This window comes from Scyliorhinus canicula, chromosome 2 (assembly GCF_902713615.1).
Source record: "Scyliorhinus canicula chromosome 2, sScyCan1.1, whole genome shotgun sequence".
Taxonomy (NCBI): domain Eukaryota; kingdom Metazoa; phylum Chordata; class Chondrichthyes; order Carcharhiniformes; family Scyliorhinidae; genus Scyliorhinus; species Scyliorhinus canicula.
In genome coordinates this window covers 63,386,861-63,409,133 of record NC_052147.1, presented here as the reverse complement: position 1 = coordinate 63,409,133, position 22,273 = coordinate 63,386,861, and the positions used below count along the sequence as shown (strand labels likewise).

Genomic DNA, 22,273 nt, shown 5'->3' with positions numbered 1-22,273 from the left:
ATGGTTAAAGCCATCACTGCTGAGCAATGAAGCATTTTGTCCACTTTTGTCATAGCATGAGCCAAATGTACAGCAGAACAGATTTTAGTCTATCCTAACAACATGCTTTAACCCCAGCACCAGAACAACATCCACTGCCAGTGGTAATTTTTCTACTCCCAATTGCAAGAATCCTTACGGCCAGACAGGTGAGATTGCCAAGCTAGGTTAAGTGCCAAATTATGGGTAGTTTTATGATGTGGGCCCATGTCCACTTAGCACTAGCTTGAGAGCAGAAATCAACTTCACATATAACGCCTAGAGCCAACATCGTAAAGACACAGTCAGTCTTACTGGGTTGTTTGCTATTATACAGCAGAGTATTCACATAATGAAGAAAGCTAGTCTTGCTGGGAATAGCTTTTGTTTTTCCACAAGCAGACAAAAAAATCCTTAAAAATAATGCTATGCTCTGTAAAGATAATGTAACTTTATTTGTATCTTTATTTTTAGTAACTACACAGTCATCTATCCATGCTTCTTATGGACATAGCAATCCACCTCCACGCCCAAAGCCAAGAGGCACAATTTTCCATCTCTGCAAACTCTAACTGATAGGCTGCCAAAAATATGGAAGTTCAAACAAGTTGTAACCCCAACTCAGCTAATGTTTAGCAAAGATGTGGCCAAACAATACCCCTGCTTCTGGCCTCCATCACTGATTAATGGCATTTGAAAAACAACCAAAGCTTTATGTTACAATTTCACAACATTCACAAGGAAGAATAAATAGGCAGAGAAGGACATGACTGAAAATTCAGTAATAATATGGGTATGGAAACTTTCACGCCCTAGTATCATAACTGAAAAGGAGATAAACTGCTAGATAGTAGGGCGGCATAGTGGGACAGCGGTTAGCATTGCTGCCTCATGGCACCGAGGACCCGGGTTCGATTCGGTCCAGGGTCACTGTCCGTGTCGAGGTTGCATATTCTCTCCGTGGCTGCATGGGTCTCACCCCCACAACCCAAAAGATGTGCAGGAAAGGTGGACTGGCCACACTAAATTGCCCCTTAATTAGAGAAAGAAAGAACTGGGTACTCTAAATTTATAACTTAAAAAACTGCTGGAGAGTTTATAACTAGGTCTTAAAAATACATGTATGATTATTGTTATGAGCAGGCAAGAAGGGGTGATCTCAACCTCCTTGGTTAGTCACAACGGTGTACGTTTTATTTCACAAGAATATGCCTTTTCCAAATCAGAATGTATTTAAACAGTGAGCAACGGTAGGAGCCAATCAAACAGGCTTTCTTGAGTCAAAGAAAGAGCACATTTATTAACTGCTAAACCCAAGAAAAATAACAGACACACAGGTATCAGGAATAAGGGGAGTTGGAGTCCAATAAAAACGATAAAAGAATATATGATTAAGTGTCCTTTGATTGTCCTGGAGGCGAAGATTTTAAATGCTGCGGCAAATTTAGTTTAGCTGGTTTCTTGCATGCAGTCAGATATAGAAGATATTATTACAAGCTCTCGGTTCTGGTAGAGTTGACTTTTCAACCAGTAACACACTTATTCCAAAAGAGAGGGAAGAGCAGCCTTCAACCTGCTTCCTCTGCTGAAGACTTTCTTGACACCACCTGTGTTACTTGCAATCCCTCTCAAATTGCTGGGCAACCTTGCCTTGAAATACATAACCCACTGTGTATTCCAAGAGATTTGAGTATGTCTGTGTGTGGCAGCCATTTTTTCAATACTCTGTACGTTGCATTTTTAATGTTGCTTCCTTAAACAGCAATGAATTTCGATGCATGTCGAGATTATAGGAAATGTCTCTCTCTTCACAGTCCCCTGTGGGTGATTTTTTTGGTTCTCATTTTCACCTTGGAATGTGGCCGTGCATTTTTAAGCAGTTAGCTGTATCTCAGTTCAAATTGCAAAATTTCCGAGTTGAAAGTTGAAAAATAAAGGAGCATAGCCTCATGGCAACATACAGGTGCACAAAGTACATCAACCACTGTCGCTGAAAAAATTAATTGATGCAGGAAATGTGCAGCAAGATATACATAAAATAATCCAGAAAAGATATTGCCACTTGGGAACTTCTGGACTAAGCTACAATGAAAGGTATCCTGACTTGTTAAAGGCAAATCTCTGATGTAGGTACACAGACCTGAAATATTCACACTATTTTTCTCTCTCTATAAATGCTCCCAGGCCTGCAGAGCATTTCCAGCATTTTTTGTTTTCAGATTTGAAGCATCCACAGTATTTTGCTTTTGTTAAAGGCAAGTTGTATTTAATTAACTTGATTGAGTACTTTGATGAAGTAAGAGAGAGGGTTGATGATGGTAGTTAAGTTAATATAGTGTATATGGACTTTCTTAAGGATTTTGACAAAGTTCCGCACTACAGACTTGAACATAAATTGAAAACCCATGTGATTAAAGGGATTGAAAGCAGAGAGCAGTGATGAATGATTGTTTTTCAGACGAGAAGGAAATACACAGTGGTGTTTTTCAGGGTCAGTATTAGGATCACTTGCTATTTTGGACATATGAATGACCTGGACTGGGTACACAGAGCACAATTTTAAAAATTTGCAGATGACACAAAACTCATAACTGTAAGTAAACAATTAGGATGATAGTAACAGACTTCAGAACAATACAGACAGATGAATTGGCAGGTACGTAGCTGATAAAATTGAATGCAAAGTGACACAGTTTGCTAGAAAAAAAGAGGAAGAATATAAGCTAAATTTCAAGTGGGCTGCAGAACAGAGACACCTGTGGTGTATGTACACAAGTCTTTGCTGGTTGCAGGTCAGATTGAGAAGACCATGAACAAAGCAAATGGGACTCCTGACTTTATTACTAGAGGTACAGAATATCACACAATGAAGTTATGATGAACACTGGTTTGCCTCAACTAGAGTATTGTGTTCATTTCTGGGCATCACACTTCAGGAAGGATGCTAAGGCCTTGGAGCAGGTGCAGAAGCGGTTTACCATTATGGTACCGGGATGGAAAGACTTCAGTTATGTGGTGAGACTGGAAAAAATTACAAGAACTTTTCTTCTTAGAACAAAGAGAAATGATAGAGGCATTCAAAAGGTGCAGTACCTAGAGGACTGATTTAAGGTGGTAAGCAAAAGAACAAGAGGCAACATAAGGAAATTGTTTCTTATGCAGTGAGTTGTGGTGTCCTGGAATGCATTGCCTGAAATGGTAGCAGATTCAATAGTAGCTTTCAAAAGGAAATGCAATACTTGAAGAGAAATAATTTACAGGGCTACAGAGACAAAGCTAGGGAGTGGGACTAATTGGATAAGTCTTTCAAAGAGCCGCATAGGCACGATGTACCGAATAGCCTCCTTCAGTGCATTGTTATTCCGATTCCATTCAATCGTGAATAAAATGTACTATTTCTGCATTTCAAAATACAGAAATTATATTTTCCAGTTACAAGAATTATGGTAAAGGTGAAAAGATGAGTTATTTACATATTAACTTGTCTTTTAACTTGGACAACATTCAAATTCCATTGAATTAAATGTGCACACAATCTAGAATTTAAAGAAAAAACATTTGTTTTACTCGTTTGGCAATGGATGAAGGGATAATTTCATCATTAAAAATGCAGTGGATGAAAACATTGTTCATTGAATAACTAATGTCATAAACATATTAGGGATTGCTTAAGACACTTTGCCTTGTTGGAATAGGGGAAGGCAATGAAAAACTCTAATTGTGTAGCACAAACTAGCAAACACTCCACCACAGATAATGGAGTTGGTTTTATACAAGCCATTCTTTACAATTCATGCCAGGCATAATTTTCCTGAACTTTTTCCAGCTGCCTAAGGAACAGACAATTTTCAATCCATTTGTACTAGAAACTGGTGAATAGCAGAGGAGGAAGAAGCAGATACTCTTGATCTCTGTGTTGGTTGAAAATCCCTGCATATTTCTCCAAGTAACCCTTTTTTTCCCAATAATGAACCCATTGTGCAGTGAGTGCAGTTGTCCACAAAAATACCACCTAGAATCCTTCACGTTCAAAAATAAAGAGAAAGAATGGCCATATCTCTATTGAGATTTATTTCAATACTGACATTCCAAAATTTCAGGTTATTCAGTAAGGAAGAAACTTAGCACTGCACACCTCTCTAGAAATAATTATTGAGTAAGATATTTCAGATGAATATTTCCATGTATAAGAATGGATAGGTTGTTAAAGATCAGAATTCAATGTACTGAAAGTGAACTAAAGGTTACTCAAGTATTTCATTTCAAAAAGTGTACTTCAAGCTATCTTCTAAACCACACTAACAATATAAATTTAAAATTTCAGTTTGTGCAATCATCTTAATGGGTTAATTTTTAGCTTCCGCTAAGTACATGGAAAATAGCCAATTGAAGAATGATGGGAAATGAAAGCTTGCCAAATACAAACTGCCAGCATTAAGCAGTCCTGACAGCTATGCTTCTTATAAACTTGGCAGCAGTTCAAAGTGCTTTTTCAATTGAAATGCTGGAACCTTGCCATGTGCATACAGATTTGCTTTGCCTCTTCTCATAAGGAACTGATAAATGCTGTTACGGTAACCATAGAAACAGAAGGATATCAGAATGGCCTTGTGATGTAGCCTCCTGTCTCTGGGTTTCCAAAAAAAAAACAGTATTGAGTCCACCATGATTACGTGTTTGCACAACACATATATTGTGTTAGAAAGGCTTAAAAGTCAGACAGCATCAATGGCTTTACAGCTGGAGGATATATTTTCAGTTAATTCCTATTAAGGAAAAAAACTACTGCTGTGCATGTGCAGCTATGTCTTTTTTTTACCTGGACCTGTCTGGATGTCTGCCTGCAGTCGTCATGGCAACGCTGGTCTTCTCTACAGCATCTATCTCACTTGCTGGAGTTTCCTGATTATTTAGAATCTCTTCCAAAAAATTCCTATTTCCTGTAGTGAGAGAGAAAAATAAAGTTCCTGTTAAATGCACAATTTGCTGAAGTAAATAAATAATTTGATTGCTCAATCGTCAAGATCAGGGCACGTGATACCTGAAAAGATAACAAACCCTAAATCGTTCTTTAAATTACCAGCATCGACCACAGTAATTTGGCATCAAAATCAAAACATAGAACGTCTTTAATATAACTGCAGCAATCTTAAGAAAAATCACTTCAACTAAAGTTGCTCAAGGCCACCTTAAATACAAATGTAATAGTACAAAGTAAACATCAAAAGAATTTCATAGAATTTACAGTGCAGAAGGAGGCCATTCGGCCCATCGAGTCTGCACCAGCTCTTGGAAAGAGCACCCTATCCAAACCCACAACTCCCACCCTATCCCCATAACCCAGTGACCCCACCCGACACTAAGGGCAATTTAACATGGCCAATCCACCTAACCTGCACATCTTTGGACTGTGGGAGGAAACCAGAGCACCCGGAGGAAACCCATGCACACGGTAAGAACGTGCAGACTCCACACAGACAGTGAACCAAGCCGGGAATTGAACCTGGGACCCTGGAGCTGTGAAGCAATTGTGCTAACCACAATGCTACCGTTCTGCCCTACAAATAGCCCATTTATTTTTCAAACACAGCAGCACTAGCAAAAAGTTGAGCATGCACTGAGTGCTGTTTCATTGGCCAAAGATTGATCAGAGCTAACTGCTGTCAGCTCATGAGCTTCAGCTTCAAAATGGCACCATTGCATCTGACAGAAATAGTCTGCTTATAAAAAGACATGATGTGGAGATGCTGGCATTGGACTGGGGTGAGAACAGTAAGAAGTCTTACAACATCAGGTTAAAGTCCAACATGTTTGTTTCAAACACTAGCTGTCGGAGCACTGGTCCTTCCTCAGGTGAATGAAGAGGTATGTTCCAGAAACATATATATAGACAAATTCAAAGATGCCAGACAATGCTTTGAATGCGAGCATTTGCAGGTAATTCAGTCTTTACAGATCCAGAGATAGGGGTAATCTCAGGTTAAAGAGGTGTGAATTGTCTCAAGCCAGGACAGTTGGTAGGATTTTGCAAGCCCAGGCCAGATGGTGAGGGATGAATGTAATGCGACATGAATCCCAGGTCCCGGTTGAGGCCGTACTCATGTGTGCGAAACTTGGCTATAACTTGGCCATTGCGCCACCGTGCTTCCCTGTACAATCAATAAAACAGCACTGGCTTGGATTGTTTTAATTGCATTTCACCTGTAGGTGGCACTATGAGCATAGCTTGATACTGCTGCATGTTACCTGCCTGGGTAGCAAGGAGAAGCTGAATTGAAGGACAAAAGGTTTTAGAGGTGGAAAGCAAAGAAAACACACACTGTAGAAAAGCCCAGAATTACATTAACCGAAGGACTAGGATCTCACCGACTGCACCCTGATACCCAACAGTGAACTGCTTTTTGACAATAATTTCTTCTTGCATACAAAGCAACTTTTCAAGAACTAGCACTCCCAACCATATCAGCTATGGTTATATAGGACTTCTTTGCTGCTCCTGGCTCCCCAAACACCCCACTGAACAGAATCCAGGTAAGGCACTCACTTCCCACAGAGTTGATTTGGCAATTGTCCCATCTAAACGAATAGTCTTCTTCCCACACCATGCCGTTTTTCCTTTGTCCTTTCCTCCACTATCACACTTTTTAGTTATTCAATTATCGCCTCTAACACTGCTTCGCCTGAGTACTGCCATTGATCTCAACTCCCCATGAGTACCACCACAGGAGCTCAACTGCATTAAAATTCCAATTTTGGTCAGTAAACCTGCAATGCAATGTAGAAAAATAAAATCACTATCAACATGTTTACGGAGCACCGTAAATTTTCACATTCTTATTTGCACTGTGGATGTTGAGAACCCTTTACATGTGGGACTCGCGTAACATAAATACAAAAGCAAAATACTGCAGAGACTGGAAATCAGAAATTAATATAGAAACTGCTGGAAATCTAATCAGCTCCAGATACATCTGTGGAGACAGAGTTAACATTTCAAGTCTATGACCTTTCATCAGAAATCAGGACTGTGATGCAACTGAAATGTTAACTGTTTCTCTCTCCACAGATGCTGCCAGACCTGTTGAGTATTTCCATCATTTTCTGTTTTAATTTGTGTAACATAAATCCTGATATCCACCTGCTGCAGTGCTTGTTTTCAAGCACGATACAAATAGCTCTCTGAATCACACAGCTCCACACAGTGGTAGCATGACTGTTTCTGTCAAAATTCACTTGTGATAATTTCCTTTTAATTTTAAGATGAGTCTCCATAGGTGACAGTGTTTAATGATTCCACTGTCCTCCCTACTTTTCTTTTAAATTATGCACTCTCCTTACAACTATGTAGTTTAGAGAACTGTTACTGTGTAGTTTGGTCCTACCCATTTGAAAATTCTGAATTAGTGTTTAAAAGCACAAAACAATACTAACTTAAGAAAAATTTAATCTGACTGCACACACACACATTCAAAATGGTATGCTGGGAGGGTGTTGCTTATTTGATATAAGAGGCTGTGCTTTTGTGAGCTCTCTGCTCATCCTGACATCCTTTATTTTATCCGGGTGCACATTTCATTTTTGTCTTTTCTTGGGATATATGTCTTGCGGTAGACCCTGATTTGTGTATTGCAAAGCGGAGCAGACATAAATTGTAGAAAACCCTCACTTGATCATGGTGGTCTGATGGGCTGGGCTGAGGCCCAGATTGCAGTGGTGTTGTTGCTGGTGAGCGGGCTTTCGGCTTGGCAGTGCGGTGTGCATCCGGATAATGGCCACAATGGACAATGTTGTTCTGGATATGGTGCATGTTTTTAGAGCTCACTTAGAAGATTTACAAGGTATCCTTGGGAGAATGGTGGTGGCACATGAGAGAGTTCTTGCATTCAGAAGAGTACTTTCCCTAGTAAGGCCCTGCATTGAGGCATTGAGATCCTGATGCATATCTGTAGTTTATCTTACGTGTTTTGGAGGTAGGGGCCGGGCAAGGTGAGTCCACAAACCTGGCACCTGGTGAAAAGTGAGAGGCGAGTTCTCGATTGGCTGCCATGCTTTAGTAATCTTGATTTGGAGCTTGTGTGCATCGACCACTGGCCCTATGTTATCCTATCCTCGATGCTTGATATGAGGGGTTGGAGGTGGCCGAGTTACCCCCCCAGGCCAGGGCCGAGGCTGTGGGTTGTTTGGGTGCCAGCAATGTGGAAGTGAAGGTGCTTCATTCGTTTGAATTCTTGAGAGATCCTGAGGGGTGTTCGTTGATCCGATCTTGGAGTCAGCCTTCTAGACCAACACAGATTCTGTCATTAGCCTGCAGTTCTTCTATAATCCTGGATATTACTCCCTTGCGATTATTTTGATAATTATTTATTGTTGTCTTCTTCTGCAAGGGCATGCGAGATATGAGCACGAGGGTGAGGGTTGTCTGTTAACCTGTTCTTGCAAAAATCATTTTGAGTTGATTATGTGAAATGTGCTCTGTGCACAGTTTTACTCCTTTTTTCGTCATTATGTGTTACAATCCTTGTGGTTATGGGAGGGGGAGTGCTTTTTTGACACCCCTTATCTCATTTATAATGAAGATGAGAGGAGACAGGGCGGGGTCCTGGGCAGATGGTGGGGGTGGAGTTGGATGTTAGGGTTAGCTTTTTTTATTCATTCATGGGACATGGGCATCGCAGGCTGGGCCTGCATTTATTGCCCATCCCAAATTGCCCTTGGAGGACATTGCTATGGGTCTGGAGTCACATGTAGGCCAGACCAGGCCTAAAGGACATCAGTGAACTAGATGGGTTTTTACAAAATCGGCAATGGTTTCATGGTCATTTAGATTTTTATTGAATTCAAATTTCACCATTTGCAGTGGCGGGATGTGAACCCGGACCCTTGGAGCATTACCCTGGGTTTCTGATTTCTAATCCAGTGCCAACACCGCAACGCCAACACCGCAACGCCAGCACCTCCCCTGAGATTGAGGAAAGCCCCCGAGTTAGAGCTACAGCATCGGGTTTTGAGTTTGGTTTTTAGTAATTCTGAATTTAAGAATTTGCGCCTTTCTTCTTCGAATTATGTATAATAATAATGATAAAGCCTTTTAGTGTCACAAGTATGAAGTTACTGTGAAAAGCCCCTAGTTGCCATATTCCGGCATCTGTTCAGGTAAGCTGGTACGGGGATTGAACCTGAGCTGCTGGCCTTGTTCAGCATCACAAACCAGCTGCCTAGCCCACTGAGCTAAACCATGTATGTGGAGACGACTCGGTTCCTTCTGATTCTTCCTTAAGGTTGGAGTTTATCCTCTGGATTTCTTTTTAAGAGCTATTATATTGGGGGGATATGAGCATGCCACGGTGGGTTTGGTTAACCTTAGCTGGTCTGCTTAAGAGAGAGATTGTTCTTAGTATCTGTTGGGTTCACAGAAGCAGCCACACGGGAAGTGTTGGGAACAAAAGGGTTTATTTACAGAGGCATGGAGATATTACGTAAGCAGCTCCCAGAAGGGACTACCCACGCCCGGTTCACACTTGGGCCAGGTTTTTATAGTTTGGTTTCCTCTCCAGCTGATGAGGCGTTCTGTCCCTTCACGGGGGAGCTCGTACTCCACGAGATTCACAGGGAACCTAATAGGCCCAGCCCTGTGGGTCTCATGTAGGTTTCAACATTTCACCCTCCAAAGTCTGAAAACGTGTCTGACAAAGGAGGAGGAGGAGGAGCAGGATCTCTGCACCTCTTAGCCAGCAGCTGTCTCTTGGGCGTCGTCAGCACAGGACCAGGCGGTGTATAGCGAGGTGACCAACGCTTCCTCGTCAAACGTCGCAACGGGACCACCATTGATAGTTGGTCAGTAGGAGACTCCCCGTCAGATCATCCAGTGACTGAATTGCCATGGTGGAGTCGGAATCCTCGGTGTCAAGTCGCCCGTGGGACAACACCAGCGCCAAGGCAGCCGGGGGGTGATCCCTGCTCCTCCAAAAGGGGTTGTACCACTGGGTTTCTACTGCCGTGTTAATAAATTAATGTCTGGCAATGCACCAGGCTGAGGCGAGCTCAAAGTCTACGTCTCATGAGAATTTCCACCGGCACCACGCCTGTAGCGACGTGCGGTGTGGAGCAGTAGCAGAAAGCGAAGTGCGCAAAACGTGTATCAAGGAACCCCGAGGTCTGTTCGTTCATGCCACGCTTTAATGTCTGAACCACTGTCTCCACCAAACCATTTGAAACAAAGTGATATGGGGCAGTGCGTATGTGGCGCACCCCTTTCGTTCTCATGAAATTTCCGAACTCTGCACCTGTAAACGGTGTCCTGATGTCGGAGACCAATACTTCCAGAATGCCGTGCTAAACAAGAGCCCAAGTTTATAGGCTGTCGGCCTCGAAGTCGTCGATGTCTTCCTGTAAATGTCCAGCCATTTGGAGTGTGTATCGATGAGGAGGAGGAACACTGACCCCTGAAAAGAGCCAGCAAAATTTGCACGGAGACGCACCCATGGTTGGCCCGGCGACTCCCGGGGATGAAGCGGTGCCGTAGGTGGGAGTTTCTGCTGCTTCTGGCACACTTTGCACCATTGAGTGAGCCATTCAATTTCCAAGTCCAACCGCGGCCACCACACGTAACTCCGGGCAAGCATCTTCATCTTAGACACACCGGGCTAACCGTCATGGAGATCCGCAAAGATGGAGCCTGTCCCTTGTGTGGGACCACCACACGCTTCCTCAAAGGAGAATACTGTCCTCCACGGTGAACTCAGCAATCATTGAGGTAAAAGCTTTCAGTTCACCTGGGAAGGGAGTAATGCTGGGCACAATATGACAAAGCTTGGATAACAAGGGGTCAGTCTGTGTCCCATGCACATATCCAGGCCGCTGTGACCAGCAATGTGTCCATAAAATGCACCATAGCAATGACCTCTGGGGGACATTGGCGATCTCATTGGAGGTGGGAGCGTACTCAAAGTATCAGCGTTCGCGATCTGCATCCCAGTGTGTGATGTTCCAGAATGTATTCGTACACCACCAATAAGAGGGACCAGCGTTGAATTCTGGCCGACGCAATTGGTGGGATGGTCCTGTCCTCTTTGAACAACTCAAGCAGTGGCTTATGATCGGTCAATACCGCGAACCAACACCCATCGACATACTGGTGGGATTTCTTTATGGTGAAGACTACGGACAGACCTTCTATCTCTATCTGAGCATAATTGCACTCAGCCGCAGCCAGCGTCCTCGAAGCCGTTGTCCATCTGATGAGGCAACATGGCGGCAATGCTGTATGGCAATGTTTCGCAGGTGACCAAGAGTGGTTTTGAGGGGGTCAAAGTGTGTCAGCAGCTGAGATGGAGCGTGCTGCTGTTTTACCTCAAGTGGACACCCATGCCTGTTTTTTTTTGTTGAATAAATTATGCAAGGGGGGGCAACATAGCCGCAAGGCCTGTGACGAGCCCTAGGAACGAACATAGCTCTGTCGCGCCTCCCTACAGGGGGGCCTGTTGGATGGCTCACACTTCGTCTTCGACCGGGTGGGGGCTCTCCCGGTCTACGCGAAAATCCAAATAGGTCACCTCTCAGGCGCGAAAAATACACTTCTCTCTTTGGAGGCGAAGGCCGGACTCCAAAGCGACAGATCACCTCGTCCAGGTTATTCAGGTAGTCCTGTTCAGATTTTCCCGTGAGCAAGACGTCGTCCAGGTAGATCACCATGAGTGGCAACCACTGAAAAATATTCTCCATCAGGAGCTGGAAAATGGCGCTGGCTGATGATACACCAAAATGCAACCTTGTATACTCGTACAACCCCTGATGTGTGTTTACTGTCTCGTACTGACAAGACTCCGGTGTCATGTGAGAGTACCTTTAAGAAATGGGCGTTTATCAGTGATGTCAGAGTGTGGGTGAAACTGGGCTGTCAGCTTTTTACTTTAATTTTAGGCTGAAATACCTCGGTTTTGCCATAGGGTCCACAAGGCTCTTCGCCATGGATCATCTCCAGCCTGGTCTTGACGACCTCGGCGTACTCCGACAACACAGTGTTGATACCTCCCAAGGTCATTCAAAAACCTCCTGCCAGTCAATGCGGAGGCGTTGTAGCCAGTCCTGGATGAGCAAACTGGGACCATCACCGTTCACCACAATCGGGCAAACACGCAGTAATTCTCCGGTGTACGTGGCCAACTGGGCCTCAGTGTCCAATAATGACAGGAGCTGCGCTCCCATCGGAGCTTCTCAAAACTGTATTCGTGATGCATGACCATTAACTTGAACTGTGACCCTAATGGGGGCAACAAAATACACTTCAACTGTAGACAATCACCCACAGGTTCTTCCTCAAAAAAGGTGTGGGACTGGAGCGGGCAGATGGCCAGCCCCAGTGAAACAGCGAGCAGACAGACCACTCCCTACAGCCTCTCTGAACACACATTCCACAACAACCAGGGATCAGGGGATGGGTCCCACCTGGTCATCAGGGTCCTAGGCCACTGGCCCAAACCCCAGTGGGCTGCTGCCCAGGGGAGAGAACTGGGGCTACCTGGCCGAGGGGGGCTACGGGGTGAGGCGCGCCACAAGCTGAGAACTTCTGTCCCTTGCAATTCCTGTACGCCTTGCTCTGCACTTCCTGTGATAGGGCGATTTCCACGGCCCGTTTTGAGGTCCAGCTGATGCTCGGCGAGCAACTTCAGCTGGTTCGCCGCATTACGCATGCCTCTATCCTGCCACATCTGAGAGAAGGCAGAGCCATATTGGCAGGATTCTGCAAACTTCCTGAGATGCACCACAGTTTCCATTATGGACTCCCATGGGGTCAGCTTGGCCGTAATGAAGCAATAGCGTTGGACGATGACCGATGCCTTGGGTCCGCCACATGTGGTACCAGAACTGCGAATGATTTTGAATCTGAGGTGGCAGGGTATGTTAGGATCTTAATCACACTAATTGTGGGCGCCCCACAGGCTGGCAAGAGGATCACAGTCGGACGCTCGGATGATGGTATTGACTGAAAAAAATAACGCATCCGCTCGACATATTGTGACCAGTCTTCAATACCTATACAAAGTGCAGCATCATGATGGCAGGTGAACCAACCTCTAGAGGTATGCGGAGAGGTGGCTGGGTACAGCCAAAATCGCCCGCGTTGGGTTCACAGAAGCAGTCACATGGGAAACATTGGTGATAAAAAGGTTTATTTACAGAGGTATGGAAATACTATGTACACAGGTCCCAGAGGAACTACCTGCACCCGGATCACACTTGCGCCAAGTTCGGTTTCCTCTCCCGCTGATGAGGGGCGTCCACCCCTTAGCGGGGGAGCTCGTACTCCACGAGACTCACAGGGAACCTAATCGTCCTCTGTCCTGTGGGTCTCGTGTAGGTTATAACAGTATCCTTCCCACGATGGCAGACACTGATGGGCAATACTTTTAGATCAATTCGGGCATTCTTCCCTTCAGAGTTTTTTTTCTTCCTCTCTTCATCTGGGTAAGCAGGGTGTTGTTATTAATCCTGATCCAGTCCACTGGTTTACAGGAGGTTCCCCTGGTTGTACCGAGGAGGAGGGAATCAGTGTTAGACGTTTATCTGCTGTTGTATAAAGAGTCAAAGATTCTGCTCCTATTCCACAAACACATTTAATTTACTTCAACAGACTCTGCACAAAACTAACATCACATCATCTTACACAAATGCCACATGAAGCCTCAATTATTGGATACTTCACATAAATGAGACAACTAATTGCAATGCCTCTTAACCCATTACTTAACAGTCTCCCCTTCCTTGGAGAAAAAAACAATACGGAGAAAGGAAAATTACAAGAAACTCAAAAACACACACGCAATTTCCCTTCTTTTTTTTAATTTTTGGAAGAAAAAAAAATCACAGGAACATGCGCCCTTCATTAACAATATCCAAAAGTTTCTGTGAGCTAGCCCCTCTTTTTGTAAAACAGTCTGACAATTGACAGCTACTGTGAACCCATTTAATTTTTTGCTATTTCCCCTCTGTCCAACATCTGCTTCAAACTTTTGATGTCGATCCTTAACCTTTTTCATTGACACTTTTTGTAGAGTACACATTTTCCCAGAGATTTATTGTCAATGTGACATTCACTAAGTATATTACCCAAATCCCCAAATTTCTGTAAATATCTCAGATATATAAAAGGCCATATCCACCGCCTCTACAAGGCTTAACGTCTCAGCAGCCCAAGTGCTTTTGACCACTCTCCTTATTTTCTTTGTTTCCCACACAGGAGGGCAACATTTACCATTGTTACCCAAAAGGAAAATTATAAAACCTCTGCGCTTGAAACTCCATCACATAAATTTGCATAGATGCATCATTTCATCCATATACATATTTGTTCAACTTCCAGAGTACCCCTTCTGTGTTAGCCGCCTCTTTAGGAGGGCAAAGAAAAATGTCTCTCTGGAGCTGATGCCCCTGTAAGAAAGCAGCTTTTATATCTATAGATTTGCATTCCCATGCCTTTGTGGCTAATAGAGCCAAGAAGATCTTTAAAATAACCTTTCCTGCCGTATGTGAATCTACCCTTAAATCCTGATCTTCCAAGTTTTCTTCAAATCTCATTGCCACAAGCCTGGCCTTTGCCTTACAAGTTCCATCTGGAAGAACCTTTTCCGTGCAAATCTATCTGTGGGATAAAGCTCTTTGTCCCCCGTCCGGTACTACCGTGTATACCCCAAAATCACTCCAACTATGCAGTTCTTGCTGTTTGGTATCTTTGATAACTTTTTCATCTAACTTATTGGAAGCCACCAAAATCTCACGTGCATGTGGGCTTCCACTCCTATTAGTATTCGTAGTCTTACTCATGCTCTGATAAATACATCCCCTCTCCCGCCTGGTATATCGTTCTGTACTGCTACTGCTTGATCTTTCCCTTCTGCTGTGGGATGTCCTTTCAGTAGATCTCAACCTTTTCTTGCGGACCTGTTAACTATCCGATGTACTATCTGAACCAGCACTGCGTTTCTGTGCCCTCCATTTTTGAACTTTGTGTTCCCAATCCATTGTCTGGACGCCCTCCCCATTGAATGCTGTGCATTCAACCAATGTTTATTGATTTATTGGTACTCCCTGCTCTACTAATAATAGTTGCATCCTGCCATTGACTAGACCCTTCTGGCAAGTATGTCACTTTTGTACCAACTTTTGGCAGTTGTCCTTTCAGGAAAATGGCCTGTTCTAAATCATCAGAAATGTTGTGTTCCTCTACAGAAACCCTTATCTATATCAGTTAACTGGTCCTCATAGTTCTGTCACATGTGCACACCAGATGACCCTGGTTCCTCGTTATGTCTATTTGCTCTGTCTAAATCTGAAAATTTGTAATCTGTACCCATTATCCTTGATGAATGTACACTAACAGTTTGATTGCCATGTTGCAAAATAATTGTTTTGGCATCTATGTCTATGATCTTCCCTGGGCCTTTCCATTCAATAAAATTGTCTCTTTTATAGTACACTATGTCTCCTTGCTGAAAACCGGTATTTGATGGCCGTTCATTATGCCTTAAAGCTCTGCGAATTCTTTCAGAGACTTCTGCTTCCAAAAAAGCTTTCCTACTGCCATGTAATGTATTTAAATACTCAGCAAAGGCAGAGCTAATTGTAGTCCCTTCCCAGTTGGAGGCTGGTCATCCAAAATGGATGGAATTTTAGGATTTCTACCAAACACTAATTGATAGGGACTATAACCCCCAACCATCTGCAATGAATTCTTTGCATGTACCGCCCATGCTAAAGCTGAATTTAGCTTGCAGTTTGGTCTATCTGCCAACATTTTCCGGAGCATGTCATCTATTACTGCATGGTTTCTTCACACACACCATTACTAAATGGGCTTTCTGCAGCCGTATTCAGAACTGTGATATTCACGTTTTCACACATATCCCTAAACTCATCATTAGCAAATTGGCACATAAAGGGCAACTGAAGCCCCTTTACATATCAGTGTCAATTATTGGATACTTAACATAAATGAGATAACTAATTGGAATGTCTCTTAATCAGCCCTTCCAGGGCGCCCAGGGCTCCTTGACGGTTGTTCTTCTCTTCGGTGACGGGATTATGTCTCCCTGGCTGACATAATTATAGTGGGTTTTTTTCCGTATAAATGGGGGTGGTGCATTTCCCTGGATGTGGTTGGAGAGGTGCAGGTCTGGCTGGGGTGGGAGTGTTAGGGTGTACTGGAGGTCCTGGGGCCATTCATTCCTTTGTGTAGGGAGTTGCTGTACTAGGCCAGGTCCAGTGTTGTGGCTGGTATCTTGTTGCGCCCTGGAGCTTGGGATGTCCCTTCTTGAAGGTGTTGATTAGGGACTTCCTGAAGATCTGTGTATTGCTTCTTCGGTGCACCGGGGCCTGGGCTTGAGCGGAGTCCTCTACTTTGGTTGCTATCCCATGGGGGGGGGGGGGGGGGGTTGGTTAAATGAGCAGCTTGTTTTCTTCCTCATTAATGGGTGATCGGCGTGCGCCAGGGAAATATAAAACTAGGGTTGGGCCCTGATCCTTTGTTATCCTGTAGTTTACTTATGGTAGTTCCAGCTATTTTTCTTGAGAGACCTTGAAGGCTTGATCATAATCCGAACATGCTGTTGCCAATCCTCTCTGTACAAATGTATGGAATGATGTTGGTTTGGTACTCGGCCTGAGACTACGGTTAAGTTGTGTTGTGGTACATATGTAACTCTCCTTTAGAACTGAAATTTTCTTTTGTAAGAGTGGGTATAAAGAATCTGTGATTGGTTCCTGCATGGGTGCAGATGGGGTTGGTATCCGAGGAGAAGAGACTGTGGTGTGTGATTGGAGCCTTTGGTACTGCTAGCATTGAGGGAGATATATATTGATGCATGCCCAAACATGAGGTGGAACTTTTATCCTGAACACTCTTGGTAATTGTGAGCAGACGCGTCATGGCAGGGTATGCACCAATTTACCATGCTTTCATGGCTTTATATGTTTCTTCCTTGGTCTCTGGTGGGGCTTATAGAGTTACCTGGCTAAATTCAATTGTATCGAGCCAGTTATAATGTTGTTCTCCTGTTCCCCTCTGTAGGCATGTATGTCGAACCATCTTTTCTTTGCTTACTGCAACGGATTTATTTTGTAATTTTGTTGCGTTGTTTGCAAAAATATGAAATCTTAATAAATGTACATTTTTAAAAATGGTATGCTGGGTTTGGAAGGCAATCTGAGAGACTGCATGCATAGTCCTGATTCAAAGTTGGAAAGAATGCAAGGTTATAAAATTATAAACTATGCAAAGACCCAAAGCTGCAATTGATGCACTCAATTTAAAGTATTTTAATTTAATATGCAAATGCAAGACTTACATCTGTATTTCTGTATACAAATTGTATTTCTGAGTATTAGTAAAGCTTGAAATAGCTACATTTTACACGGAGGCCTGGAGGAAAATGGGAATGCAATATATTTACCTGCAACTTCCTGGCTTCCCAGCATCGGATTTGGGGGTGCCCAAAAGATGTGCTGGGGAATCCCTCTCACTAGTTCCCAGGTAGGGGTTTACCTTACAATTGTCCGGAAGAGCCAGCTTCCACTGGACAATTGCGCTATGTTGGGAACCACCCGACAAAGCGATTTAAATCACTAACTTTGCATAGTTCTGCCTGCTTTATATTCGTAGTTACTCTGAAAGAGTTAGAAGGAAAAAGCTCTTCTAACTTCAGCATAAAGATCCAGATGCAGCCATGCACAGAACACCCGCCACACAACTGACCCCACTCCCATGGCATTTTGCCCAATGTCTGACTCTTTCCCTCCCCTCCATGTCTGAACCCCCATACCCCTAATGTCCAAACCCCTCTCTCCACCCCCCTACCCCGTTGTCTGGATACAACCCCCATCCCATTTACTTACTGTAGAAACTGATCTTCTCCCTTTCAATGGGACCCTTAAAGTCACCTGCTTCATGGCAGCTGATTTGCTGCTAGAGTCTCACCCAGCCTGAGTAAGGAAGGCCAGTGAGGTAGGCGCTGCAGAATTTAAGTGCAGGTACGTCGGTATGGAGTGGCAATCCGCCACTGAGTGTCACTCTGAGGAAATTAGGTTCAATTAGGTATGGATTTGTGGCAATACAGGTGCTCATCTATTTCCCAGATAACACGGAGAATGAAAATATTACGATGCATAATTTGACACTGGTGCACATTAGAAAATATGAAGGCAATTGACCAAAAGCATTGTCAAAGAGGTAGTGTTTAAGGAGTGAGCTAAAAGCGAAAGAGATGCACAGAGGGTCAGGGGTGGGTTTCTAGTGCTTAAAGAGTTTCGACAGCTGATGGCAAGGCCACAAATGTAGCAGTGTCAAAAGGAATACATTGTCATATTGGGTAGTTTAATCCTGGGCATTTACATTGGAGATTTAAAATCATACAGAAATGAGCAGACACTCAAAACATTTGCAGTTAGATTAATATACTTCAGAATTTAAGATGTAGGAGCAGGATTAGACCATATGGTCCTTTAGGCCCATTCTGTCAATCAATACAAATGTGGCTGATCATCTACTTCGAAACTTTCCAGCCAGCTCTCACTTAACCAATTCCATCATCACATCCACTTCTCCCATACCATCCTCACCCATGCCATTCCATCTTTCCCGCAAAGTTTTGGGGACAAATCAGTATACTTAACAAATTTTATCATCACATCCAACCCTCCCATGCTATTCCCAACCCATGTCATGCCATTTTTCATATGTCCTTACACCTTTTCTTGAGAATAGGTATCATCTTTGCCACTCTCCAATCCTCTGGCACATTCCTCGTATCTTGGGATGACTGGAAGATTATGGCAAGCCCTTCTACTATCTCTGCTCTCACATCCCTTCTCAAACTGGGATGCAAGCAATATGGACCAGGCGATTTATCAATTTTCATCCCACCCTTTACCTCTACTGAGATTTTGTCAGTATTCTCTATCTTGAAAATTATCTAATTAAAATTCATTGGGATCTGTAATGACCCAACTAAGCACAAGGCAGTGCTGACTCACAGACAGAGAGTTTTGGGGAAGAAGACCAAGCAGAATGTGTCAGGAAATAATGATAATATGAAAATTCTAGAAAATCCAGTACTTGAGAATGTGTTCTGAGACATTTCCCCACTCAACCCTATTAAACACCTTCTCCGCATCCACCAAAATGATCACCTCTGGTTTGCTATCCGAGAAGGGCGACAACACATTTAACAACCTCCTGACATTGGCTGACAACTACCGGCCCTTCACAAATCCAGTCTGCTTCTCTGAAACCACCTACAGTAGAGACTGTTCCAGCCTCATTGCCAACACCTTTGCCAACAACTTAACGTCAGTGTTTAGCAACGAGACAGGCCGATATAACCCACATTCCATCGGATCCATGTCCTTCTTCAGGATCAAGGAAACGATGCCGGTGTCAGCATGGGCAGTAACACCCCCTTGAGATATGGATTCATTGAACATATCTAGCAAAAGTTAGACCAGCTGTCCAGTAAACAGTTCATAAAATTCAACGGGGAACCCATCCGGTCCCGGAGCCTCACCTATCTGCATTAACTTAATACAACTCATGATCTCTTCCAGCCTAATTGGTGCCTCTAACTTCTGCCATTTCTCCTGCTCCACCTATGGGAAGGACTATCTGCCCATAAATTGTCTCATTGGTGAGTCCCCAACTTGAGGTTCTGATTCATACAACCCACGATAGAAAGCCTCAAACACCTCATTCACCTTCTCTGGGACAGAAGCAACCCCACCAACTGAGTCCCTGACCTGTACTGTTTCCCGGGAAGCTGGCTGCCACCTCAGCTGGTGAGCCAACAGATGACTGGCTTTCTCCCCAAAGACTCCCTAGAGTGACACAACTGGGTCACCGCCTCCCCCATTGTCAATAACTCAAACTCCATTTGCAACTTCTTTCTGTTCACCAGTAATTCCGGTGGGGCAATCGAGAACTGGCTTTTTGTTGGGTCCGGTTTGTCTTCGGACTTAAATTTATGTCATGGATTAAGCTTTTATACAGGGCCTCCTCCACAAGTGTACATGCTAATGGCTTGAGTTTGCGTTATCGCCAAATGGGCAGGGGTTCAAGACAGGGGAGCTTTGACAAAGAGTCATCGGACTCGAAACGTTAGCTCTTTTCTCTCCCAACAGATGCTGCCAGACCTGCTGAGATTTTCCAGGATTTTCTCTTTGGAGACAGTTCTCTCCGTTGCTGTTCATAATTAGCAATCAAGCCACTGGCCATTGCATTGTGGTAATCTACCAGGTGGAGAGGGATAGAGCGTGCGGGGGGAGGGAGCACAGGGTGTGCTTGTATGCGAACAATCTGTTACTATATATTGCAGACACTCTCCAATGTTGGGTACATAATGGAGCTACTCAGAAGGTTTAGCTCCTTTTCGAAGTACAAATAAGAGCCAAGTTTTTACGGAGAATACTTTTCAACAGCACAGTACACCTGGACAACATTACTACAGGGTTTTCACAACAGTCCTACTGTATTCCATAAGGGCGTACAAAATCATTTGAGGGAATTACCTGAGTTGCCCTCTACCATTATCCAGTATGTAGATGATATTTTGTTAGCCACTATTAAGGAAGAAGATCATGAAAAGGATTTACATGTGTTGTTGGATCATCTCAGTCAAAGGGTCATAAAGCCAATATGGCCAAAGCGCAACCTGCTCAAAATGGAGTCATCTATCTAGGTGAGAAAATTTCAAAAGGTAAAAGAGAACTGACCCAAGATAGAGCAGAGGCAATTCAAACTGCAAAGAAACCCACAAATATTGAAGAGCTAAGATAATTTCTGGGGTTACATAACTCCAATAGAAATTGGATTGACTCAATATCCTGGGCACCAATATCATGGGGGGGAGATTTGTTAGTGCTCTTTGGGGGGGTTTAAACTAATTCACCAGGGGCATGGGAACCTGGATTGTAGTTTTGGGGTACGGGAGATTGAGAGTATAGAGGTCAGGAGCACAGATTTGACTTCGCAGGAGGGTGCCAGTGTTCAGGTAGGTGGTTTGAAGTGTGTCTACTTCAATGCCAGGAATATACGAAATAAGGTAGGGGAACTGGCAGCATGGGTTGGTACCTGGGACTTCGACGTTGTGGCCATTTCAGAGACATGGATAGAGCAGGGACAGGAATGGTTGTTGCAGGTTCCGGGGTTTAGGTGTTTTAGTAAGCTCAGAGAAGGGGGCAAAAGAGGGGGAGGTGTGGCGCTGCTAGTCAAGGACAGTATTACGGTGGCGGAAAGGATGCTAGATGGGGACTCTTCTTCTGAGGTAGTATGGGCTGAGGTTAGAAACAGGAAAGGAGAGGTCACCCTGTTGGGAGTTTTCTATAGGCCACCTAATAGTTCAAGGGATGTAGAGGAAAGGATGGCGAAGATGATTCTGGAAAAGAGCGAAAGTAACAGGGTAGTTGTTATGGGAGACTTTAACTTTCCAAATATTGACTGGAAAAGATATAGTTCGAGTACATTAGATGGGTCGTTCTTTGTACAATGTGTGCAGGAGGGTTTCCTGACACAATATGTTGACAGGCCAACAAGAGGCGAGGCCACATTGGATTTGGTTTTGGGTAATGAACCAGGCCAGGTGTTAGATCTGGAGGTAGGTGAGCACTTTGGAAACAGTGACCACAATTCGGTGACCTTTACGTTAGTGATGGAAAGGGATAAGTATACCCCGCAGGGCAAGAGTTATAGCTGGGGGAAGGGCAATTATGATGCCATTAGACATGACTTAGGATGTGTTGGTTGGAGAAGTAGGCTGCAAGGGTTGGGCACACTGGATATGTGGAGCTTGTTCAAGGAACAGCTATTGCATGTTCTTGATAAGTACGTACAGTCAGGCAGGGAGGAAGGGGTCGAGCGAGGGAACCGTGGTTTACCAAAGAAGTGGAATCTCTTGTTAAGAGGAAGAAGGAGGCCTATGTGAAGATGAGGCATGAAGTTTCAGTTGGGGCGCTTGATAGTTACAAGGAAGCGAGGAAGGATCTAAAGAGAGAGCTGAGACGAGCAAGGAGGGGACATGAGAAGTCTTTGGCAGGTAGGATCAAGGAAAACCCAAAAGCTTTCTATAGGTATGTCAGGAATAAAAGAATGACTAGGGTAAGAGTAGGGCCAGTCAAGGACAGTGGTGGGAAGTTGTGTGTGGAGGCCGAGGAGATAAGCGAGATACTAAATGAATACTTTTCGTCAGTATTCACTCAAGAAAAAGATAATATTGTG

General features: G+C 43.9%; 1 protein-coding gene across 1 annotated transcript in view; it reads right to left on the bottom strand.

Annotated features, from left to right (window-relative positions):
• Positions 1 to 22,273, bottom strand: part of kiaa0586 (KIAA0586 ortholog) — an 818,517-nt gene that overhangs the window by 621,163 nt on the left and 175,081 nt on the right. Inside the window, exon 9 of the mRNA XM_038780001.1 lies at positions 4,838 to 4,958. Coding sequence (XP_038635929.1) covers positions 4,838 to 4,958 — 121 coding nt within the window. The remainder of the gene's footprint in view (positions 1 to 4,837; positions 4,959 to 22,273) is intronic.